General features: G+C 44.1%; 1 protein-coding gene across 5 annotated transcripts; it reads right to left on the bottom strand.

Annotated features, from left to right (window-relative positions):
- Window positions 1-340: 340 nt before the first annotated feature.
- ankhd1 (ankyrin repeat and KH domain containing 1) lies at window positions 341-24,544 on the bottom strand. Of its 5 annotated transcripts, none has more exons than XM_047334257.1 (39): window positions 24,092-24,544; window positions 20,654-20,807; window positions 16,129-16,285; window positions 15,797-15,959; window positions 15,545-15,692; window positions 15,214-15,447; window positions 14,975-15,069; window positions 14,432-14,593; window positions 13,809-13,890; window positions 13,364-13,555; window positions 13,120-13,229; window positions 12,766-12,853; window positions 12,000-12,127; window positions 11,748-11,891; window positions 11,531-11,633; window positions 11,148-11,410; window positions 10,743-11,015; window positions 10,210-10,633; window positions 9,945-10,084; window positions 9,721-9,832; window positions 9,461-9,606; window positions 9,229-9,371; window positions 8,553-8,766; window positions 8,230-8,405; window positions 7,781-7,943; window positions 7,600-7,695; window positions 7,377-7,493; window positions 7,112-7,280; window positions 6,789-6,985; window positions 6,313-6,665; window positions 5,980-6,132; window positions 5,560-5,709; window positions 3,132-4,713; window positions 2,755-2,944; window positions 2,253-2,378; window positions 1,764-2,015; window positions 1,390-1,574; window positions 1,133-1,300; window positions 341-989 (listed from the first exon to the last, which is right to left on the bottom strand). In XM_047334257.1, the coding sequence occupies exons 1-39, from the start codon at window positions 24,368-24,370 to the stop codon at window positions 930-932; spliced, it is 8,091 nt and encodes a 2,696-aa protein (XP_047190213.1). In that variant the 5' UTR covers window positions 24,371-24,544; the 3' UTR covers window positions 341-929. The 5 variants fall into 5 exon arrangements, with proteins under 5 accessions (XP_047190213.1, XP_047190214.1, XP_047190215.1 ...); XM_047334258.1 differs by having other exon boundaries at window positions 1,390-1,571; XM_047334259.1 differs by having other exon boundaries at window positions 14,432-14,587.
- Window positions 24,545-26,419: the final 1,875 nt, after the last annotated feature.

Here is a 26,419-nt window from a genome sequence, read left to right as displayed (position 1 = left end):
GTGATTGTATGTGAAAATGTTTGCCCAATCATCCTAACTCGTTCCACTGAGTGGCAGCATTGTATCAGATTATTTGTTGAAACCCATGGGTGAAATGATCATTGAATGTGAAATAGATCAGCAGTGATGATGTATTTTAGGTTGGAAACAGACATGTATCTCCTGTTCTTTAGGGCAAATCAGTGACCATAAAGTCTGAAGATAAGACCGAAAATCCAGCTGTGAAGAGATAGTCAGCGAGACGAAACCAAAAGTGACAAATTCATTGGATGAGAATGTGTTCCAAGTCTCCCGACTTCAATAAAAACATTAAAATCCATAGTGAAGAACAACACACAACTACTTTTCAATCTTTTTATTGAATATTAAGGTAAATATTTCACATTAATACAGGCTACATAAAGTAGAGCCACTATACGACATGAAATTTACTCTCATTTTAACCCTTTTTAGTATGTAAACAATTATACATGTATTTACCACTCTAAAAGGTTCTGATTTCTCTTTCTCTTTAGGTAATCATCATCTAGTTCTGGGCCAAGTTTAAATAGCTACTTCATGTTGAGCACCCCTGTCGCCCAAGAACGGTGTATGTGGGTTTAAGTCAAAATCGCTAAACTACGCAGAGAATGGATCCTGTTAAACAGGTGATCGCGCACGTTTGTTTGCATCATCGGGACACTGATAACAGCTCTTGCCCAATTTTCTCTTTCGTCGTCTGAGATAGGCACATCAAAGAATGGCGTCAAGAGAACTTCCAATTCTTCAACCTCTGCTCTGCACTCTCAGGTCTCTACTAAAGTTAACATGTTGTACGTTTTTCTTTTCTTTTTCTTTTTTCTTGGTCTCAATCGGTCATATTCGTCAGTTGATAATTGGTGTTTGCGTTGTGGGTCATGCTGTGTGCGTTTGATTGCTGTGGACGCCGTCTAGTTGACGTGGTTCAGGTGCACGTTGCCCACGTGAGGTGCCCAGGTACCAGGCCACACCTGAAGGAGAAACAATCAATAAGGGGAACATGTTAGAACTTATCTCATCAAGTATTAAATCGGACAAATGGCAGCAATACTAGCCAGACCGTTTAATCATATGATTAGACATCAAAGATATAGATAAAATAGAAGACATTTACCTGCTGTTGTGGGTCAGAGTTATCTGCATTGTTTGGGACCACTTTGATGATAGGGCTCCATGCGGGGTCACCAGCGTGCAAACCATTGTACATCGGCCCCCCTGGCCCCTCTCCCATGGGAGGATGAGGGGGCAGCATGGTTCCTCCATACATCGACATAGGTATCCCCTAAACACACAGTGACAGTCACTGTTAAAACATGTGCACGGAAGAGGAACAGAGTTTGAATCATCTACAGAGCCGTGGCTTTGCGTTACCTTTGGGAAGTCCATGTAACTGTTGGGCAAATGCTGCGGCTGGTGGTAGTTGTTAGCCGGGTTTGCGATGCCGGTGTCATCCTGCTCCATGGGCTGGTGCTGAGAGAAGGCAGACTGCTCTGCCTGGAGCTGGGGATGCATCATGTGGCTGCTCATCAGGGGCTGGGACCAACCGGACATAGCTTCTGCACAAAGACGCAAAAGGGGTTATTGTCTTCATCACTGGCTCTCACAGTTACTGAGACCAATATGTAGGTTTGGATGTTTGGATCAACATCCACACATCTACAATTACTGTTTACACCATTGCCCTTGGTCTTAATTGAAAGAAACAAAAAAGGAACACGAAACACCAAAACAGTATCTGCTCTTACCCGAAGCGCTGCCAACCCCAAACGACCAAATGCCTCCCTGTCCAACAGACGCCGTGTAGCTGGTTGTGAGCAGAGGTGGGTTGACTGAACCCGTCTGCCTAATCCTGGCCAGCCGCTCTGTGCCGATTGGGGGGGGAACCTTCCGGTCCTGCTGAGAGGAGCTGCCTGGCTTAGGCTGGGGGGGAGGGGCCACAGCGGATGTGGACAGGGCAGAGGATGACACTGTAGAGGGAGGTGGGACAGGAGATTCACCTGGTGGAGAAGAGACGGTATAGGGAGAAACAGTTAGTGGCAGATCAGATCACACATTTCAAAGTATGGATAAAAGATTGGTTCGCACTGACCGAGGAAAAGCAACAGAGAAAATTAACCGGTTTAGACTTTAAAAAGGGGTAACAGGACAAACGAGGTACGTTTAGACAACGACTATCTTAAATATGCAACAGATCCGTGGAGGCTGACCGGTTATAAGGAAATAATGTGTAGCACCTGATGTGGATGCACTCCATGGGTGAGGGGAAAAGTGCTGTCTGCTGAAGGAGGGTGTGCCAACCCCTGTATGACCGTGCAGATACACGGGGCTGCCAGAGATACTGGTGGCGTAGCTGGTCAAAGCTGTGGGTGCAGACAATCACAGAAAGTCAGAGAGCTCCATACAAACTAACTCAGAACTTCACTTCAGACACTTATGTGAAAATGTGTTTCGACCTGGCCACCATTTGTCACGTGTATAGGATGTATTCACTTGGCTATAAATCCATAAACATTTTATGTACTCCCATGATTCTTGCACTTTTTGGGAAATATCTCCATCGTTGAATGCACTAATTGTTAAGTCGCTTTGGACAAAAGCGTCAGCTAAACAAAGGTAATGTACTTACATTTATTATATATATTATATTGCTCTTTTATATATAGGATCATCTTAAACACAAATTCTTAATCTCAGAGGGATTCACAACAGACCATGTATGAAGTTGAAGAAACGTACCGATGGGGCTGTTGACCATCCTCTGGGAGGCAGAGCGGTAGCCAGGGGCCTTGGAGCTGTCTGGAGGAGGTGGGGGCATCATATTCTCCATTTGGCCCATGCTCATGTAGGCTGGTGGGGCCGAGTAGGACTGCTCTGGAGGTGAGCGAGCAGGCAGGTGGCATGCACCCCACACCTGATTGTTTCCAACCTGCAGGAGAGCACAATAGATAACACGAGCATCAGAAACACTGGCAGGCAGCAAATTGCATCTTTGGTAATGTTGTTCAACTACTTAATCTCCTTCTGTGTTATTTTAAGTAACTGCAGAAGAACATGAACAAGTCAACACACGATAGCAGGCTAATGCTGATAATAAAACTTTGACTTTAACGTACCTGGCTATTATTATCAAAGATGCTGCTGAAGTTGAAGAGGCCTGCAGGGCCAAAGTTGGGAGGTAACTGCTGAGGTTTGCCAGCATTGGCCACATGATGCATCTGGGAACCGTTCATCATACCCATGTTAGCAGAGACCTGGAGCGAGCCTTGGGTTTGGGCTTGTGGAGGCAAACTTGTGGGCTGGGACGTCTGGTTTTGGGACTGTTTCGGGGGTTCTTGCTGAGGGTTGAAGGGCACAAATACAGATTGTTGCTGCTGCTGCTGCTGCTGCTGCTGCTGCTGCTGCTGTTGTTGTTGTTGTTGTTGTGTCTGCTGCTGTTCAGCAAGGGAATAGTAAGGCCCTTGTGGCTGCATACGATGGGAGACTCTGGGCGCAGGGGCTGAGAAATGGGGTACTGTGTTGTTGGGGTGTGCAACATTGTGTGACAGAACAGGTGGAGGCGCCGAGGGGAGGTGGGAGCTGTGTTGTGGGTTGAGCAGGGGTGGTGGAGCCTCTGTGGACGGTACAGAGGAGGGAGGGGGAGGTAATTGCTGTCGCTGCTCTGGCTTTGGATGTAAAGCCATGGAAGGGGCATTGAAACCCACAGAGTTGATGCTCTCACTGACAGAAACAGGCTGGTTCTCTACAGGTAGAGAGGCCTTGTCTTTTCCAGGAGGCGCAACGGCACTGGGCTCCGTTTTAGCTGGCTGGACAGGGGGCTGTGAGATGGGTCCGACTGGCTGCTGAGAGGCATTAGCGGTAGTTATAGTGGAACTGTGATGTGCAGGAGAACCGGTGCCTCGTGCTGCATTAGTGCCACTGGTTGCAGTGGCAGCAGCAGACACAGAGGTGACACCAGCAGGTTTTGGGTCAGGGGCGAAGAGCTGTTTTCTGACAGAGGAAGGGGTGGGGATGCTCGGCTGGGGATTGTACGGGGTAGGGTTGGGAGTGTGAGGTGAGCCTGCAGCTGAAGACGTGTTGGGAGCACTGGTGGTGGTGGTGTTGGTGGTTGTAACTGGGGCTCCTGTACTGGCTGTGTTGCCGTGATCATTGTGAGTTGAGTTGGGTCTGGCCTGGCATCCGGTGCTGTTGGTTCCTCCGTTGTGTTTGGGGGAGCTGTTGGCACTGCCGGGACTCACTGGACGCACAGGGAAGGGTCCCCAGGTGCTGGCGGCGGGAGAGAAGGTGCCACCAAACTGGGCCATGGGTAGACGAGGGTGTCTGATCTGGTGCATGGTCTGAGCAGCGAGTAGAGCGAGCTGAGGGTGGGCGTACGCCAAGGGCAAAGACACAGGGAAAGGCTGTCTGACGTTGGACGACAGCCCCTTCCCAATCTTTCCGGCCTGAGAGGACGATGAAGATGAGGATGAGGAGGCCTGGAACGAGACGCCTGTGGAGCTGACTAACGAGCTCAGGGCCTTTGGTCCAGTGGCTGAACCGCTGGTGGCCCCAGTGGAGCTGGCGAAGGAAGCGGAGGTGGTTTTGGAGCCGGGGGCTCTGATGTGGTTCCTCGGGATAAGATCCTCAAGCTCTTTGGCCGGGTCTTGGATTAGAGCATTGATCAGCTGGACTGCATACCTCGTAGACTCCGTCCCTCCTCTGAAACCACAAAGCAGACTTTCTTCAGACCACGCTCGTGTTACAATGCATAACACATAAAAAAAATTTATGACATAATCTGTCTTTGTTTCGTGACGGATCAAACTACCTCCCCCCTGAGCCTCGTGGTTGACATTTGAAATTGTGATTCAGCGTTTAGTTTCTCCAGTGGTCTGCGGCACATTCCATTATTAAACCAGTTGTAGGTATCAGCATTCTTATCAGACTCTAGTGTCTTGGTGCAATGTTAATGACTTGACCTACAAAGTAGCAATAGCAAATGTGGAAAGTTGTCTTTATATAAATGGTAGAGATGCCGGCACCACATCCATCAAGGGCTACACACTAAACATTTTCATGGGTCACACTAGCACGACTCTTTACTCTTTCACAACGAATTTGTAATGCTGAACAGGGACGAAAAGTTTGAGTGAAAAAGTGTAAAAGACCTTGCATTCTGAAGAGCACTGATCATTTTATGTGGGTGATTTATACTGTTTTACTGTTATACCATCTCCCTGCGGTGCTCATCTTTAGCATTCTTTGTCTATTCGGCATTGATATGGCAAGGACATCAGATGTTTTGCCAAAAAGAGTTACAGTATCTAATGACATTGAGATGAAAGAGGATAAAAAATTAAATCTCCCTGAAGCCTACCAACATAAAACACAGAGCCCCCCCACCCCCACAATTCAAAACAAGTGCTAGACTACTGCATTGTTGGACTGGCCAGTAAAGATAAATTACATCATCTAATAGGGGCGTACTTCTTTTATGCATCTAAATAAGTGTTGTGCTACAGCTGCAGGGGTGTTTGCAGTCCACCGGGGGGCATTGTTTTTTACCTTATGGTGATCATCCTCTCCCCGTTCTTGTCCTTCTGTTTGTCCACGTCAATGTGAGCTCCTGTCACGTCCTGGATGGCGGTGATGTTGCAGCCGCCTCTGCCCATGATTCGAGACACGACGGAGGCTGGCACAGACAGCTTCTTTGATCTTCAAAAGAAGCAGTCAAAGGTCAGTGATTTATCAGTTTGTGTGTGCCCTGGCCTGTAGTAACTCTGGTGATTTTCATTTACGTTTAAATGATATACAATTCATAAAATCGAATTTATATGCTCCACAGTGCAATCCTTCAAACAAGTTCCACATGGACACAGAAGAAAGTTAATCTCTCTTACAAAATGTGTGCACACTGCGTAAAACGTATGTATCAGAACCCAGGCAAAGGATGCATTGTAAAAGGGTATAATTAAATAAACTGACCTTCTGACAACCTCCTTCCAACCTTCTTCTCTCTTCTGGCCTCTCTTGGGGCTCGTGAGGCTGAGCTTACTGTTGGGTGAGGTGACGGGAAGACCCATGGTCTTGAATGGAGAGGGCAAGGAGTTGGAGGTGGAGTCGCTCATGTCTGAAGCTCTGTGACAATATATGCAAAAGATCAGGTTGATCACAATAACAAAGATGTAAACGGTTATTTTTCATGTCGGTTGACATGCTTTGAAATAAGTTTGCAATTTAACAATACATTTTGCGCAAACGCGTGCGCACACGCTCCATGTCAGATGATAAATGTGCTCTGCTCCATCGGGGACTCACTTCTGCATTGGTTTGGAGATGGAGACTGTGACCTTGCTGTCCATTTTGCCATCAGTCTGTGGCTGAGGACAGTGTCTCTTCTCGGGGCCAGGCAGGATGGCCTGGGCTGCCCCTGAGGAGGGGGCTGAGGAGGAGGAGGAGGAGGAAGAGGAGGAGGATGAGGAGGCTGAGGAGGTGAGGTCAGGTAGGTAGTTGAGCTCCTGACTCTTGCCCCCGCTGCTGCTGCTCTCACTGGCACAGTCGGTGCTATCCAAGGGGTCAGAATCGCTGTTGCCTCCCGTCACTCCCCCACCCCCACCCCGCGGCTCACCGTGGATCTTATTCTTGTCAGCCTTGTGCTGTGCTAGTGCGACCTAAAAAAAGGAAAATTAAACGTGTCACCATAATGTTTTGAAAGGTCTAGCACATACATTTTGAATTATCAAATCGAAAAAAGCATGAATCAGCAAGGGCGAAAACAAAGACGCTGTGCTCACCTGCGGATCCTGTAATATGATGGGTTCATTGGGCGAGTCCTTTGTCTTGTTCTTTTTGTTTTTGCGATTGGTGCTTGGGGTAGTGGCCACACCAGGTCGCTTCTTACCAAAAGCTGTAGTGAAAGTGGTAGAGGTGGCAGATATACCAATGGTGGTGGTGGTGGTTGCACTGGGAGGCTCAATAGGAACCTCACTTTCTACAGGGAGGGGGGAAAAGGTAAAATTGAAACAGGAAACCAATTAATTAAAGTACAACATAACTGTAGTTATTAGAAAGCTCCAATTCTGCACTCTCTTTATAGCAAAAAGTCAGAAAAGGTTACCGTCAGCTGAATCCTCCTTCTGCTCCTGCATCTCAGAGAACTCCTCCTTGACTTTCTGCCCCTCCTCCTCCTCCATCTTCCTCTTCTGCTCCTCCTTCTTCTTCTTGCGTTTCTCCTTACGCTTCTCGCGCTTGGCAGCCAGAGCCTGCTTCTTGCTCTCCTCTCGGGACTGACACACAAAACAGAGCCATGTTTGTCTACAACCTTGCAGTGTATTCAGAATGCATTGACTTCCAAAAGAACAGCCATAGTATTCTGGCTTTACCTTCTCCAAGTCTAGCTCCTTGAGGAGAATGCTCGCGTTCTTGTTGGCCTCGGCTGCCTGCTGGTCTTTGGCTTTGACGATGGTCTCCATGCATTGGTGGCACTTCTTCAACAGCTCCTGCAACAAAAGGGAGTGGCTGGAATTAGAGCTCTGCTAATATCTCAACCACGTCTGTCAATTCCAATAGATGTAGCACACTAATGAAAGGCACATTCATTCTTACCTTGTCAGCAATTGTGGCGATGTATCTCATGCACTCGATATCTGATGGGAACTGGTTGACTTCTTTCACAAGATATTGCACCACCTTTACATGACCCTGAAAAATGTTAAATTAAATAGTTAGTAACCGACGGGTGCAGCCATGACACAGTACCAATCACAGTTTATGGTAAACACTGCACCTTGCGGAAAGCAGCCATGAGTGGGGTAATCTTGCGGTTGTCAGCTGCGTCCACGTCGGCACTGGCATGCACCAGGAGCTGGACCACGTCAAAATGGCCACCGTTTGCCGCCAGCCACAGAGGAGTGTTCCCTTTCTTGTTTCGCACGTCGATATGGGCACCCCTGCAAAGACAGGAGGAAGGGTCGCCTTTAGGAACGCAGCTGACAAGGTTGAAAAAAAGGATGAAGATGGTGGTGATTAGCCACAGGCTGAATTAATTACCCACACCAAAATCACCAAAAGAAAGTGCGCTGTGTTGTGTAAGTGTTGCAATAAAACTTGTAAAACAGTACTAAATACTATAATAGTAAAAGCTAATATAAACAACAGAAGCGACTGAGGAATATCTTTTCATGAAAACAAAAACAAGAATACGGTTTTGTACAAAAAACACCCAAGAGCACTCACCTGTTGATTAGCAGCTCACAAAACTTGTAGTGGCCCTTGTCAGCAGCAATGGTGAGGGCAGTGTCTCGGGATGAGGGGACAGGGGGAGCGTTAACATCTGCGCCTTTATCCAGCAGCACTCGGCCCACCTCTGCATAACCTCCCGAAGCTGCCTCCATCAGAGGAGTAAGACCAGTCTGCATGAAGCGAGGCATCAATTAGCAAAAAGAGATTGCAATTATTATGTGGACTCTTCCGACTCATCTCAGGTACAGAATTACAGGTTCAGACCACAGTGGCCTGCGAAGATATAATTTAATATTAATTCTGGTTCGTCTCTTCACCTTAGCACGATGCTCAACGTTGGCCTTGCGATCAAGCAGCAGACTGACGACTTCAGCCCGTCCCTGGAAGCAGGCTAGGGTCAGAGCTGTGTTTCTGTTGGTCTCAATCTGGGCGTTGATGTCTGAGCCCATATCTAGCAACAGCTTCACTGCTGGTACGTGACCATTCATAGCTGCCAGCATCAAAGGGGAGATCCCCAACTTACTGCCAGTCCTGGTGAGAAAGTATACAAACAAACCTTTTAGAGATATAAGATTGATTTTTGAAATATTTTTTTTTGGTTTCAATAAATATTACCACTTCACGGCAATTGTAATTTAGCATGTAGTTCATCTATCAAAGTAATGACTGCTATAAAACCTTGACTGGGAAGTTAATGCTTTATGGCTTCCTCAAACCACATTTACAACAGAGGTAATCACAAAGTTTTGACTCAAGGGTGCAGCTAAAACCCAAAAGCACATTCTACAGTGATGCTGTATTTGTTTGTTAATGTGAAATGAAATGAAAATGAAATGTTCAAAGAAGAAAATCCAAAGTTCAAACTCATTCACTTTCAGGAACTAAAACAATGATGTCACACAAGATGTTATCCTCATGATGAAACTCACATGGGTGGAAACGTTTCACTCATGCCAAGGGGCCAATATGAACTCTGATACTCTTGTCCCTCACCTGGAGTTAATCTCGGCTCCAGCATTGAGGAGTATTTTGATGATGTTGACGTAACCCCCAGAAGCAGCCAGGCTAAGGGGCGTGTAGTCTGAAACGTTGCGGTGTTCCTTATTGGCTCCCCGAAGCAGCAGCAACTCAACAACCTGTCCAACACAGTTACACAACAGTTTAAGTGGCGCAAACAAACACAATGTCACTAACTTGAAGGTAAACTCAAAGACAAAGTGTTTACCTCCTGGCGTCCTCCAGAGCAGGCCAGGGAGAGGGGTGTGTCTTTGGTTCTCTCTGACTGAGCCTCAATGTCACCCCCTTTGTCCAGGAGCACTTCCACCACGCCCACATGGCCGGCAGTGGCAGCCAAGATCAGAGGGGTAAAACCTGTGGAAAGCCGAGGGGATGTAACAGTTAACGGATTGTGTGATATATAAAAACACTTACTGAATTAAACAACCTTATTGTGCAACAAACAAAATTATCTTAGCACTTAAATACCTTTTTTGTCACGATGCTCGATGTTGGCTCCCCTTGCAATGAGGACAGACACAAGCTCCTCATGTCCTCCAGCACATGCCAGCGTCAGCGCTGTATCGTGGTTACTCTCCGTCTGTGGGGAACAAAACATCTCTCAGCAGGGTCGAGGACTTTGCGCACACATGTACTCAAATGAAAGGTCAATTCTAAGATTTCTGTGATGTCAAAATGGCAATGTGTCTTACATGTGCATCTATGTCAACAGAGGGATAGAGGGGCAGGACTGAAGGGGGAGAGGCGATGTTTGCAGACGTCTGTGTGGGTGGCTGGGACAGGGGCGTGGGTGAGGTTGTAGTGTTCAGCATGGGTACGCGGTTGCTCACAGCTGTAATAGGAAAAGAAAATTTAAAAAAGTTTAACCTATACATTCAGATTAGGGATTAAGACGTCACTTTCATCGAATAGGAGTCAAAAACAATTGCAAATCAAAAGAAAAAGAAATGCACTCACCTGCCATGATGTCATCCAGCGTGTCTGTGAGCGTCTGTGCAGGTGTAGCTACCATGAGCCCATCTGGGGCCTGCTGAGGTATCATTCCTGGGCCTAACCCAGCCAACTGTTGACCCTGGCCCTGCTGCTGTTGGCCCAGCATCTGCTGACCCACGAGTACCCTTTGCAACTCTGGGCTGGTACTTCCAGGGTAGTCTGTGGGGTTGTAGTCTGGCAGGGGTTGGATAGGGACGAAGGCAGTCTGATGAGGCGGAGGAGGAGGCTGAGGTTGGGCCTGTGGCGAAGGGGGCAGAGGAGGCTGCTGTGGCGGCTGTGGTCCATCCCTGTAGAGGATTGTACCCACCTGAGGAAGCTTGGGGTAATCTTCCTCTTCACCATCTGCCTCTTCCTCCGAACCTTCCTCTTCATCATCGTCTTCCTCATCCTGAAAACATACAGAAAACATCTTCATTCTCTCAGATCTATAAACATTGGGTAAGAGGAATCAGAACTAACATCGTAACAATAAATAAATAAAATACTGAAAGTTTCACCTCTTCCCCGTCCTCTTCCAGCTGCTCCTCATCTCTGTTGGCCTCTTCATCCGTGTCGGATCCGGTTAGTACTTGGGAACCTGGTGTGGCGGAAAGGGGGCCTGGGGCAGACGTCGTACTTCCGGGCCCTGGGCTCTGGCTCAGTCCGGCTTCTTGCTCTTCTTTTAAGCCCTTCGCCTCCATGTACTCTTTGGTGAACTGTTGCTGTGTTTTCAGCTGCAACTGGCGCTCCACCTTCTGCAACTCCTTCAAGATTTTCTTCTTCTTCTGCACCTAATTAAGTAACAGCCAACTTAACTTGTAATACTCTGTTATGCATGCACAATAATATTTCAGTGTGAATTTGCTGGTTGGTTATATCCATTAAAAAATGAGAACAGAGCTTAAGCGGGTGATGGGTCATACCTGCTCCTCTCGGCTCTTCTTCAGCTCTTCGATCTTGTCTTTGGTGAGCGGCTCCCCCTGAATGAGCTCTAGTGACTGAAGCTGGGCCTTCTCAATAGCACTGATTCTCTGGCCCAGCTCATTGAGCTTCCCCTCCGTCTCCTCCACAATGCACTCTAGAGGTTGGCACAAGTGGAAGGGCGGCAGAGGCTCTGCTTCAGGCCCCCTACCAACCGAGGTGGGGACGCCGGGCTGAAGGGATGCTTGTCTCTGTTTAGACATGCCTGGATTTGGGGGGGGATCAAAGAGGTTGAGGATTAGGAATTGTTAATATTAATAATTGAGTGAAGTCCACATATCTATTTCTTCAGTACACTGACTGGATGACATGTAGCATTGTTTACTTTTGCTGGAGATGGGTGGGGGTGTGGCGATGTTTGACGGTGCTCGGTCAGGCTCCTGAGGGGGCACTACCATGGCGAGAGCTTGGATTGGGACACGAGGAACCTGTCATGGCAGAAGACATGTTTAGTTTAAGCCATTAAAAAAAAGAACAGTCGGTTTTCCAATGGATTTTACAGAAGAACATCAATAAAAAGTGTGATTTATTGCGGCGTTTACCTGAGAGGCATCTTGCGAGGGGGGAGTGAGCTGGGAGAGGTCGGGGGCTGGGACAGACAGGATGTTGTTGGGGTAGTCTAACAAGTAGGACACAACGTTGGTGTGGCCACCCTTAGCAGCTTCTATCAACATGGTCGACCCGTCCTACAATGAGCAAACATAAGACATTTCAATGATGTGTTTTGTTACAAACAAATAGACAAGCTTCAATATTCTAACTGGTCTAATCAATATCCAGTGTGTGGGCATTACTTTAAGTCTGTGTGTAGGATCCGCCCCATGCGCCAGCAGCAGCTCCACCACAGCCAGATGTCCTCCAGCACACGCCAGAGACACAACTGTGTGATCATTATTGGCAGTAGCTCTGTTCACATTAGCACCTGGACAGGATAAAGGGGAGGGTAAAAAAAATTAATACACTATATATGAAATGTGACTAATTGTTCTGTTCACCAAAGGAAAACCCTTCAGGTCCCTAATCCAAATCAATTAGCTGTAATAATATGTGCTAAAAAAGTATCGTCCAATAGGATGAGTCAGTCAAAAAAGAAAGTGAGTAAATTCACTGATTCAGTTAACGTACTAAGTAACAATTATTAAGAAATGTATTATTGGTGTTATATCACAGTACGTTCTACAGAATTGGAGAAAAACTTTTTTAAGCACTGTCATAATGATCAGCATCCTTCCAGAAGGAGGCATCTTCCAGTCAAATTGTTGAAATCAATCAAATATATTTTTAAGCTTTTGATCTCATCATATTATTAGATCAGCATTATTTATGTAGCTGTTTCAATTATACTATTCTTTTCAAAACTGCCCCTGCCTGGATTGGAGAGCTGCTTCACAGGTTTCCATTGAAACAAGTCAAATTAACTGAAAGTAAAAAATATTTGACCAAGCTAAACTAGAAATGTTAGATCATTTCATTAACTTAACCTTCACTTAGCTCTAACCTTCCTTTAAAAATAATTTCCAGAAAAAGTCGATTTTAATTTTCAGCTAATTAATAACGCACCTTTGCTGATAAGGAACTGCACAGTACAGAGATGTCCCGCCCTTGCTGCCTTCATTAAGGGCGTCCGCCCCCCTTCAGACTCGTGTTCCTTGATGACAAAGACGAAAATGTGTTAGTTAAAGTTTAGTTGAGACCAAAAGTAAGAAAAGATTTGTTTAAATGACTCAACAGTAAGAAGCTTGAACTCCTACAATCTCTTGCTTTCTACCCACAGACTGTTCAGTTTATATAATTTGCATTTGCAAACAAAAGACAGGTATCTGTTATAGCTCTGGTGTGTGTCAATCTAAACCTATGTAAAACAAAAGGCAAAAGAAACCAGAGTGACAAAGAGGATGTAAGAGTGTGCCATACCAAGTTGGCTCCAGCCTGCAGCAGCACATCTGCAACATCAGTGTGTCCGTTCTCACATGCATACGTCAACGCTGTGTCACCTGTTGCCGTGGTGGCATGGACATTTGCCCCTGAAAGATAAAAACAAACAATTAAGATTGTAAGCCCTGAGGCATAACTGAGACATTCTTAATTGCAGCCAAACACACTCTTTGTCTTTGTTCTCCTAGATCTGCAGTGCCTTGCATTTCTTTTTCTCGCTCACCTGCAGCCAGTAGGTATTTGACCAACTCCAGATGGCCCTCCTGTGCAGCCTCCATTAGAGGAGTGGAGCAGCCCAACTCAATGTCAGCCCCTGCCTTGATGAGGAAGTCGGCCACTTCCAAGAAGCCTCCACAGCATGCTAGGGTCAAAGCCGTCTCCTGGGTCTCTTCTGTCTGGGCATTGATGTTAGCACCTGGACAACAGTGCAACAGCAGTTGGTGATTGGTGACTGGTTTGGTATCAAAAAGGGGGTAAATCGTGTATAAATAAAAGGACCAGAATCATGTTTATGTCACGCTACAATTCTGTTATTTCTTCTAAAAGGCAGAGAAATACTGAGAGAGGGCTGTTTTTGCGGGCTGACAAATCCAAACTAGTGTGAACTATTCAGTTGAATGATATTTGACTCCCCCCATTTCCCAGATATAGGGGCAAAGCTTGTTTACCTTGAGCCAGTAGCAGTGCTACCATCTCTTCATGGCCTTCCCTAGCTGCCTCCATGAGGGGAGTGTAGCCCTCATCGTTAACCTAGACACAAACAGAAGCAACAGATAAGAAAACATAGAAGAACATTTAAAGAAGCCTTTCACTTGTGTCTGTGTATCAATTAGGGAACAATCATTTCAACTGGAGTTGTTTGACACTGGGATCTATTCTAAACTGTTTTCCCTTTGTAAACATTTAAATTACAGTTGTGAAATATTGCATAATAAATTCTAGATTTCCCTGCTTACTCCGATCTTTTTTTTAAGATTAGTTGGTTTAATAAATGCCATTTTAATGTCAATAACAATTGAAATTCTCATTTCCCATTAGGAAATACTAACTCTTGGCTAACCTCTAATGGCTGTGATGGTATTTAACACAATACCCCCATAAAAGCAGGGCAGTCTGACTGCCAAAAATAATATTCTGAAAAGAAAAACCTCTACTTTCCAAAAACTGGTCAACAGCTACATCCCTCAGCTCTGGATAGACAACTGTCAGAAGGACAACTTTCATCCTCTTCTTCATCTTATGGTCTTTTCAATACTTGTCTTGATATTAACATGATTGTTTCTTCACTCACCTCCTCCAAGTTGGCTCCTCTCTCTATGAGCAAGGCGGCCAGCTCGACATGTCCTCCGCACGCTGCGAGGGTGAGCGGCGACTCAAAGGAATCAGCTGGCATGTTGACCTGAGCACCGCTGTCCAACAGCAGCCGTGCTACTTCGACATGGCCGTCCTGGGACAGCGAGACACACAAAGAATGTAGAGATAAGCACATGAATACATACATGGAAATCGCTGTTTAGCTAAGCTAAAATACAAATCATACAACATGAGGCATGAGGAGCACTGTGAAACAATGCTGGGTGAGGCAATCTTTTTTTTTTTAACAATAAGGGCATTGACAAGGGACAAAAGTTAATGTATAGATATACAATGTGACTATAAAATGTGACCATTTGGATTATGTTGGTCAGGAAATTTTAACACAAACTGAGTCATTAGAAAATTGTTAACCTGAAAAGTTATTTTGTATGAATTATATGTATGAATCAAATTTGGTAAAATAAGTGACCTGTTATGTAATATTCAGATAATGGTATGGTTTGGGTCAGATGCTCACCATGCACGCCTCCATTAGCGCTGTGTGCATCTCATCTGTTTTATGTTCCTGGTCTGCTCCGGCCTCCAACAGAAAACGTACCATATCCAGGTGACCTGCAGCAGACAAACAAAAAAAATATTTTTTTTAAACCTTCCACCAGAACACAATTTTTTTTTACATTTTAATAAAGAACGGGTTAAAAGGAAGAGAAACAAATCACATAATCAGGAGGACAGACACTACATTTGCATTCTGACCTTTGTAGCAGGCGAGCGTGAGAGCGCTCTCCTTGAACTCATTGGAGTGTGTGTTGATGCCAGCGCCATACTCCAAGAGTACCCTGGCCACTTCCACGTGGCCGGCACTGGCCGCCTCCATTAGAGGTGTGTGTCCGTTCTCGTTGTGGTCCTCAATGTTAGCGCCCTCTTTCAGAAGCACCTTCACCACATCCACGAAGCCACCGGCACATGCGTACGTCAGAGCTGTGTTGCCTGGAAGCATGTGGAGAGATTACTCCGAGTGTAATACATGGAGGGTAAAGTAAATGATGCAGAGAGAGACAGAAATGAAAAGGTTTGGTTTTTTTACCTGTGGAGGACTGTGCATTGACATCTGCTCCGTGGACCAGAAGTAGTTTGACAATGTCCACATAACCTCCGCTGGCAGCTGCCATAAGTGGCGTTATGTCCCCCTTGATGCCCCTGTCCTCCACATTGGCATGCATGGCCAATAAAACCTTAAGATAAAAGATGAAATTATAAGATTAAGAATCATGCATGGGGGGCTGTCCCACAGCAATCGAAAATCGTTAATACACACTGCAACTTTCTTTTCACAAACCTGTGCAAGTTCATAGTAGCCAGCCGAGCAGGCGAGGCACAGCAGGCTCTCCCCTTCCTCCGTGTGTTCGTTGACGCTTCGTCCCTCATCCAACAACTTGCGCACAGCGTTGACATCCCCATCTGAGCACGCCTCTGCTAAACTACGGCTGAAAATAACCAGACTGCTACAATTACTGCCACTGTGACAGGTGAACACACAAACGCCTCACAAGTAAAAAAGAAGAAAAAACATGCATGCAGATACACTGTATATGCAACTTAGATTTGAAAGATTCTGGATAAACAAGATAAACTGACATATGCCAGCATCACTATGGGCAAGATACATACTTGTCGGCTTGGCCGGCGTTGAGTGTGTTTTCAGCTCTCATACGTGTCAGGGCTGCCGCAGCCTCATCCAGGGCACAGCTCACAGATGACGTCAGTCGCCGTAGGACCTCGGGGTCTGCAAAAGCTTTACCATCGGCAGTGGACAGTTTACCGATGCCTACCGAACACCAAAAGGGCAGAGGTGCAAGGGGCAAGGCAAACCACAGGGGGAGCATAATCACACCAGACCAGATGAAGAAGCAAGTCCAGTCCAGCCAATCCAATCCAGGGTTAGTAGCAGCATACAAATAGGAAAAAGGAACAAAAAAAAAATTCACACACAGACACAAAACACACACAAGCATTTGTTAATATGGCTTAATACCTTTCTTCACTACTTTCAATACACCATCTATGATTCTTGATTCCTTTATTTATTCCAATGACTGGATCAAATGGTATAGTACAAAATATCTGGGCTACTGTGGGATGGTCCAGGAACGATCAGATCTGTGACCTGAACTAAAATGAATACAGTCAGAGAGGTAATGCGAAGTTTATACTCTAGGAGACCAAGGTTCACGGCTGTTAATGATCGAAGAGAAAAAGTTCACATCCCGTGTGAATTATAGATGGGTAAGAGGCAGTGAATGTGAGAGAAACGGAAACTGGAGACAGTGGTCAGCAAGGGATAAAAGCATAGCTGGGAAGAAGACAAAATGCCATATGAGAAGAAAAAAATAGTGTTTCTCATGGAAGAGAAAGCCAAAGAGGGGAACAAGAGTGAAGAGCAAGCAGGAGTAAAAGAAAACAGCTTTCGCTAAGATCTCTTTCAAAAGACAGAACAAGGAGCATTTCCCAACCAATAAAAAAAAACAGTTCAAGTGTTTGTGTGGTAGCGGTATGTTTTAACACCATGTGGAAAAATTAAGCAAGAAGAGCCAAGAAAGAAGAAAAAAAAGTGTGAGCTTTGAACTTTTCGACCTCAGCCTCAACCCATCCATTAGACAGACATATATGAGCTCCAGTCCTCGTGGTACTCCTGTGTTTTCACCACTAGGCCTGCGACGAGGTCTAAACTTAGTACGGCTCTCAGACTGGGATTTCGCAACGTCCCCAAGGCAGAGGGAAACAAGAGGTCGAGGAAGTTGATCATTAATGTTTTACAGTAACATGTTTGTCACAGAGAATGTACGAGCTTCACTGCAACAGAGCAGACCGGTTAAACGTTGGGGGGTTGAAACACTCTCAATTCCTCAGATATAAAAATTTCATAAAAAGGATTTTATGAAACAATATGTATCTCTTTAGCTGTAAACCAAACTTTGAACAAAAATAACTGACCTTCGCCCTTTTAGGTTTAAGTCTATGTTGGCGAAATGGACATTGAGCTCTTATTGAGGTCAAGACTCGGAGTTAGAGTACAAGTAGATATTTTAGTTGTGCTTAAACTCAAACTAGTTACTGGCAAGCCACTGAGTGGCCTACACCCACTGTACCAACAGTACTCTATGCATCTGAGAAAACAATTTTATCCAAGCTGCTAATTAAAATTTCAGACGTTTGTTTGAGAACAGCCAACGCAGAACTGCAAGCAAGTCAATATTAAAGCTCATTGACTTCGACATTAATCGTCTCATATCGAGCTTATACATAAATTATACAATACACAAATGATGAGGATGGGAATCTATTTGGCACCTTTTTTTGTGTGTTTACACAAACATGATTTTCTAGAGATAAAACACACTGCGTACTAGTTATGAAATCTTGTAGCAGCTCCACAGATATGGAGACATAAATTGGGGACTTAATTCAATTTTTTTTCCTGTAGCATCTATCTGTTATTTATATATAGAAAAACTACTTTGCATCCAGATCACCCCATGACCTTTCTGACAAAATCAAAACAGTAAATGGAATCAGACGTATACCTCAATAACGCAAAGGTGCTTCACAAGTGGGTTATCAATACTGATAAATTAAAAAAGCTCAATTATCCCACTGAGCTAATCCGTGATAACTACGCAAATAATCTATTAAACCATTAAACTGTGAATTTACCACTTCTAAGCAGAGGACGAAAGTAAAACAATTCCCTTTTGTTGATTAATACATTTTGTGCTCCCTTTATTTGTCTTTGAAAACGTTGTTTAAGCATTTGTATGCAACTACTGTACTTCATTACAGTAATGAAGTATAGTCTGAGTTTGAAAGGTCTTAAACCTGCCGTGCCTTTTAAGGTAAGGTGTCTCTGCAGCAGGTGGGGACTGTGGTCTGAGGTGAGACAGTTAAAGATGGGAATACCGGGGTTTGATGGTTTTTGGGGAGAATTTATGAGTTAGATTTATGTGCAAAATTGACAAAGTTTGACAGAGGAGCAACATTTGCAAAAGACAGACGCTGCAACAGCCAAGATATGAGAATATAAATCTTATTAATCTTGGGCTGACATTGTAACAAACTGACCTTTCTACCAGTGGATGCATCATGACAGCATGCCCACATGATTTGATGGAGAGCAACAGGCGATCTCCAAGCAGTAAACATAAGGGTTTTAGCTCTTAAAGTACTCTGGAGAGTCATTACTGTAAACACATTTGTTCATATTTAAAGATTGTTGATTCCCTTAAGGATTTCTTTATGATATAAAAATATTTTGAGGTATGTCTTACCTTTTGTGTCGCTCCTTTCTAATGTTTTTAAACCTGTATTGTCTCTCACGGCTAACAGATTTCGTATACTCTTTTACAGACACAGTACCACCCGACTTTAGACCACAAACAACTGCTAATATTTTCTACCACTGTCTACAGTCAGCAGAAATGTATATCATGTCACCACCATGCTTGTGGCATGTATGACGTGGAGTGTGGTGTGTGCACTTGTTATACAACAACAATTTAGGGACATGTCACAATATTTCTCTACAGCACCATTCATGTTCACAAACTCCGCAGGGACCTGTAGTGTAATGTATAACACAAAAAAAGATGGTGAGGATGATAAGATAAAATGGCGAGGTAATATTGAAAGCAGGGCTGTGAGGACTACAGAGAAAAGAACTCGAGCACGAAAATGCTCACACATATGCACACCTGCTCAATCGCTGCAGAGGGCAACATGGACTGCTTCCAGTTACAAAAGAAATTGGGTGACAGACTGGGTCGCTGTCAAGATTTTTAGCCTAAACACTATTCACGACCGGATCACAAAGACGGATATCTAATCTGATGTGTAGTGTATACAATACAACATTTTCCTATCTACATTATAGAACTGCATCATGCACACATAGCATAAACTAGGCTTGCAATAGTACGATCAGTTCAATTTAGATTGAACTATATCTGACACAATAATGAATGTAATAGTATTTTACAGCCTTCCTTAAGTGGATTTATGTGCTATGCTTTGCAGTTAGCTCTGATATAATTGTCTATTTTATCTATGACACCTCTCTTCATCCCCCAAGTGAACAAAACGCTTAAGGTTCAACAACCGTAAATTGTTGTTTTTCCTCTGTAATCCAGCACAATGGATTGGAAATGAAACAATGACGCATTAATTATGAAGCTAAAGTGCCAAAGGTCTACTTTAATCAAAACAAATTAAATGTGTTGGAACTGTAGCCCTTTCCATTCATAATCTCCTAAATTTAGGAAACTAAATTTTAAATAATCTCACAGATTCATCACATTAGACATATTTGGTTTCAAATCTTTTCAATCTAGAACTGCCTGACGTCTACGACACACAGACATCACCAGACGCGTTCATCTTCCCTGGTGATGGTCATGACAGCTCTGGTATTTGACTACTTTGTTCATGCTGGGAATAAACCGAGACTGTCCAAATCTTCCTTCCACAATCGCTATTCACAGACACTCATCCCGTCTGCTAATATTTTACAAAAACACACCAGAACAGCTTACAAATCAAAATGACATTAAATGGTGATGTTACTAATACTGCTATTATTTCGCAATCTTTAAGACTTTAGTAAACAAATAATGTCAGGTGCCACCTCTCCCATTTTGACTAGTTAGGGAGAAAGGGGAATAGAATGAGATTAGCCATTAGCCGTTCAACACAGGCTCTCAGCAAGCTGTGGGGGCTCAAGCGTGTTGCAGTGTTAATCTGCCCGGTAATGTTCATAAGCCCAAACGAGGCCAGGACACCCAGACCTAATGGATTAATCTATCGAGACCTTCTTTCACCTAGATTACAAATTTTAATCAAACTGATTTACCCAAATCACTTTCACACTATGTGCTGATATGACACTTGCAAAACCAGCAGGTTCTCTTTATTGCCATTTCCGCTTTAGGCGTTATACAAATCTGGACCTCTCCAGCCATTGTTAGGACTGGACACTGGATAGGGGGAAACGCTGAGGCAGAAAGATGTGCTTTAACCTATTCAAAATGACTATATGTTTAAGCCCAAATTAAGATTGGTTGGAGGAAAATGGGTGTGGCCAATTGCAAATGAACATGTGTCAAGTCTTATAAAGCTAATTTAGGTTCAGACAAAGCAGTCAAACCTGCGGCTTCCAGTAGAGCTTCAAGTCGGGCCTGTGTCTCTGGATCAACAGTCCTTAAATCGACCCCGTCTGTGGCGCTGGACAGGAGCAACTCTGACGCCGTCTTCATTATGGGGTTGTCCAGGTCCTCCTGGTCCAAAATGAATGACTCCACCTGAGAGAGATAAAGGAAGGAGGGTAAAAAATGAAGAATTAGACCGTGGACTGTTATTTCCATGTTAGTATCTGATCAACAGCTGCATTTTACATCAAGTCTACAACGTGAACAGTTCTTGCAAAACTGAATACAAGTTAATATAATAACTTAAAATGAAAGTGTGATATAGCCGTGTGAAAACATTTATATTAAGCTGCTTGATACATCAAATAATAATTTTATTATTCCGTATAAAAGTGACCTCCCCACACCAGCTATAAAAAGACCAAGCATGCTGCCTTTGTTTATTTACAGTTTCTTTCAACAAAGGGGATGCAAAAAGGAGCAGAGGGCTGACAGTCAGAGCACAGGAAGCACTACAGCCAGGAATTACAACCCCTGCACACATGGAGAGATTGAGCTGAGAGTCAGCTCCCCGAGTACAGCACCAGTCTCATACCTGTGCTTTGCTCCTATTGGTTATTGTGTATTAAAAACATTTTTTTCTTCAGAAAAAACTCAAAGTGAGTCCAAATTCCCATATATATTACATATATATATATATTACATATATATATAGCATATGTATAAACTGACATAACAATGTTTTATCCTCAATAGCTAGGTCCTGTAATGTTACATTAGCCCCAATCAATATTTATAACCATATATAACTTGCAGCTATATTTACATGTAAATGTAGTTACCTTACAGATCCCTTACCTTAAGAACCATGTGCTTTTCATGTAATCATGTAAAAACAAAGGGCTGTGTTACTCTGCTTTTTAAACACGTTTCCGATGTGAACAGTACAAAACTTAAAACATAATTATTTAAGTCAACAAACACCACCGCAATAAATTGACTGAATTGTTTGTATTTAGTCGGCATTACAGCTGGTTCAATTTTTGTGTTTCAAATTTTAGTGGATGCTTCTGTTTCAATTGTGCATTGTATTCAATGTAGAAAAACTTCATAGTAAACTTCTAACATTTGTCAGATACCTGTCCTGAGATCGAAACTTTGTTATGGAAAAGGTGTTTTGGTTTTCATCTAGAGGTTACTCCTAAGTTTATTCACCTGTATTTGCAATGTTAGCGAGAAAGAATATTTATAAAGCATAGACACTGACCAATTCACACAATTCCAAGCAAGTTACTTAATTAAATAGTACCAAACACTGTGCTGGCTTAAGAAATGTGCAAGTTAATGAATGATCCTATTGCATAGACCAAGTATATTCATTAGCTATATTAAAAATGATAAATTTGACAGATATTACAGTCGACTTGGGCAAAAAAGTCTGCCTAGGTGGTGAGATTTAAAAAATATTTAGTACAGTTACTGACATTCAACAGTTTGTATAAGATCTGACAATGACTGATTGCAGTAACAATCCTTGTCTATGTCCATCCATACGCTGCAGCAGGCATGAGGGCCTGGTGTAGAGAGAGCAAATATTGTGAGAGAGTCAGCACTCAGCAGTGTGGAGGAATTCAGCTATACGATAGAGTGCAACCACCCATGGGGAATGTAGTTCTACAAAGACCTTTATAATCAACAATGGACATCAGTCTTGACTATTAATGAACTACAGTTCCCAGAGTGTTGGTATCCAGAGAGCTGAAAGGCCTAGAATGGCATCTGCTTAATCCTGGGGCTCAGATTTTAGCTGCTGCCCAGACCCGCGAGTTCTCCACTGGAGTAAAACACCACAACAAACGCTCCTCTTCAGGCTCATGTGGCAGGCTGGCCTGGTGAGGAAACATGACACGGTGGCCGTACACTTGCAACATGACTCAATTAAACTGTCCCTAGATGTAATTGTCAAACTCCATATTTCCCTCTGTTGCTGCTGCTGCTGCTACACAGCTGATGCTCAGACAGGAACTGCCAAGTTTTTTAGGCATTGCTGTCAGCTGACATCCTCACTTGTCTGGCTGTGGCCACCATACTATTGTTCACACGGACACTTACTTACTCTTAGTTCAGATATTAGCGGCGTACACTAGAGATGGCTCAACAGGTAATGCGCATTCCTCTCCGCACCCATAACTCCTCGATGATGTAAATACGGCATCGCCTCATAGATGACAATGAATATCACCATCCATGCCATGACAATTCCATTTAGCGGAGACCTGTGGCGGGTGCGTACAAGTCAAATATTTGTTTAGACAGTTTGAGTCCCGTCGAGTCCAGTTAAGTCCTGTTCCTGCATCTCCTGACTTCACGTGTTAAGGTAAACTCAACTGCATGCCAATGGTGTGGCTGACATCTTTCAACTGACCGCTCGCATTAGGCAAGACATGTAGTACAGATGCTCTGGTTATGGGCTGGCGCAGGGAGAGTCTGGCGAATAACCTTCACCTGATCATTTGGTTTTGTTTTTGTCACAAATCCCCCGCAAAGGTCGTCGTGTCACACTATCGTCTACGGTGGTGACATATAGCACCAGGGCTGTGCAGGACTAATACTTGGCCTTCTGCCCGTGTGTCCATCGGAGCTGATGTGGAACCTGTCTACGGTGTGTGGCGCTGAGGCGAGGACATGCCACCACACCTGTCCCCGTGTGCGACTGCCCGCACATGGGACGCTGGACACCCCCTCAGACACGATCTGTAGCTGCTGCTCTCGTCTGACAACGCGAATCAAGTTGGCCCCGTGGTGGTGGTGCACCGAGAACGCCAGCAGCTGGCTTATTTGTCAACACCAACCGTCGACGGCCCGAAGTAGTTCCGCGGAGAAAAAGACACAATCTGCCCGCATCTGAAAGTTAGCGCGGCTACGATCGGAGTTAATGTACGCGATCGGGGGGGGGGAAAGTGACGTAATTGCACCAGAACTACGAAATGGCAGATATCGTAGCCGCCCGTGTGCGTCCGGGGGTCCGCGGGCGGCTTTCGTTTGCTGCGGCTGGAAAGCTGTTGGGAGCGCTGCAAAACTTGTGATGGGGTGTTGCGAGACGACAGCGCCGAGCGAGGCCGTCGTCGCTTCCACCCGAACTAGGCCCTGCGCGAAGCCTGCGCTGCATAAATAAAACATTTCAGCCGGTTAGCGTCAACAACTGCTCGCGTCTCACCAAACATTACCGACATCCAACCCCCCACAAGCACCAGAGTCGACGAGGGGTGTTCCTCGATTCGAGCGCTGGTTTATTTTATGTAATGTCGGCGGCCTGGGAGGGGGTGGCTGCCAACCGCGAGCTAATGCGCTAGCTAGCATTCGGCTCGCGCTAGGAGAGGAATGTTGCCTAGCTCTCTGGTTAGGCTTAGCTAACTAGCTTAGCTTAGCGTAGCTACCTCTGAAACCTCGTCTTCGTCGCTGCCTGATCCTGGACCCGAGGAGAGGACGGCCGCGGCCGCCAGTTTGAAATCCAGTCTTTCTGCAGCAGGTCCGCCTGGTTCGCCGTACAAACGTACTTTCTTTCCACCGACACCGATCCCAATGCCCCCTAGTCCGACTCCTCCTGGTGTCGCTCCTACCCCCATCCCTGCCACTGGGGAGCGAGGAGTCACCGAGTCAATCTCGTCCTCGAAGCCGTCCGTCAGCATTGCCGTCCCGGCTACTGCATCCTGCATACTTGTGTTCACGATACGCGTGTTAGCGAGCTAGCTGTTGACTTAAACGTCCGTCCAGGCTCTTTCTTTTAGGATATTTGCGTGTTTTACTTCAGGGAATCCAGAAACTCTCCCGAAGCGAGGGTTGAGGAGGATCTCTTTCCCCCAGCCATTAACTTTCTAACAACCTAACTCGATACGCACTGTTTCTCAGAAAGACCGCCTCCGTAGGAAAGCCTGGCGATCCCATTGGTTCAGCCGGAAAAAGCTTTGTTTCCAATTGGTCGACATTAACGCTTGTCACACATGAGACCGCAACGTCATGTTAGGTTTACCAATATCACGAGGCTGTAGAACGAACGTCAAGACATGACATGGTAGGCCAACTTAACTGGTAGCTAGCTGCACTAGTTCATGTGAACTCTTACTGGGAAACCACACAGTCAGGTGGACTACAGTCCGAGCACATCAGTACCTGTTGTGGATTTTAGATGATACAACGGTGACTAAACGCTAGAATTTACGCATGTGATCACTAACTGCTTTTATATGTAGGGCAGCATAAATCATTTTAGAATTAGAAGAATTAAAAGACGGTATTTTGTTGTAAAAAAAAGAAGAGAGAGATTAAAAATGAGCACCACTATATTATAACCACTTTTATTATTTAAATGAACTGCGTCATATGACTAAACTTTTTAAGGTAGCACCAATAGTTTTAACCAATTTACTATGCAAAGGAGACTTGAGTGGTAGAGACAAAAAATACAGCGACTTATTAAAACCCCAAACTCTTATTTTCAAACTGCCTTGACATATTGAAGTGGTGCAAAAATGAAGGTGTTAATGTTTTGCTTGAATTATGCTGAATCACTTCTGAGTTCAGGCACCTGCCCATCATGAACCAAGACAACCAATTGATCCTACATAAAAACTGCCTCATTCATCAAAGATCCTATAATGTTTATATGTTTTATTATTATTGTTATTGCAAATATTTATTCACCAGGTGAAGAAATAATTCCTGAACTATAAGCTATGTATTTCATAGATCAAACTTTTGTTTTGAATACCTGCATTCATTAGTTGTGTCTTAGGAAAGGGGTGATGTTTTTTTAATTACTATTAATTTTCTACTGAATTCAGTGAGATAAGTACACAAAAAGATGGCCCTCACTTTTTGCAGTAAAATGTAGCAAACTAATGCACAGTTTGGCAATCTTTATAGTTATGATGTGTGTCGCCATCCATGCATACTTCATATTCATTAATTGACCAGTATTGGGAAATTAATTTAGACCCTTAATAACCAGCAATACTGCAGATAATAATATCCATTTAGAACTGCAACTGCACTTGAAAGTTTGCTTATACAAAAGTACACATACATTACCTAAAATACACCTCAGAATTGAAATCAATTTTTCTCATGACTGTTTTAGAACAAAAGCAATTATTCATATTGGTGTATGCAAGGTTTAACTTTGTACCTTTATACATCATATTTTATGGCTTTATCCAAAGTAGTATGTCATTTTTTTAAAGTGTAAAATTTATCCGCGAAAAATGATGTGCATTAAGCCTAAACTAAAAACACTTGAAAGTCCCTGTATTTCACAATTATACTTAATCACTTCACTAGAGTTAGTTACACTAACTTTGTTACTCTCTGCCTCCTAGAGATTAACAAATTAATTCATTGTTCATTCAAGTTGTTGAAGGAAGCTTACCTTAACCAAATCCATACAGAGACTTCCCTGATTTAAACAATTCACCTATTTCTGACTTGTCTTTATTACTTTTGGATTGCCAACACAACAACGCCTTGGATTAACTAGTTACAAATGGTGACCTTCCAGTCACAGTGGTCCTGAAAACCAGCTGTCAGGGTTTGCGGTCTACTCGTGTTTCAATAATATATCTAAATAAGCATATTCTATCTTGGTTACTATCAAACACCATCATCACAAATGCCCAAATACCAATTTTGATTAGTAATTTATTGATGTGTCTTATTAAATGGGCTTTAATGTCAAATAGGGTTGTTTGTCACAATGTTTTGAGTTTGCT

Source organism: Scophthalmus maximus, chromosome 9 (genome assembly GCF_022379125.1).
Source record: "Scophthalmus maximus strain ysfricsl-2021 chromosome 9, ASM2237912v1, whole genome shotgun sequence".
NCBI lineage: Eukaryota > Metazoa > Chordata > Actinopteri > Pleuronectiformes > Scophthalmidae > Scophthalmus > Scophthalmus maximus.
Note: the sequence above shows the minus strand (reverse complement) of the source record. Positions and strands in the feature narration are given on the sequence as shown.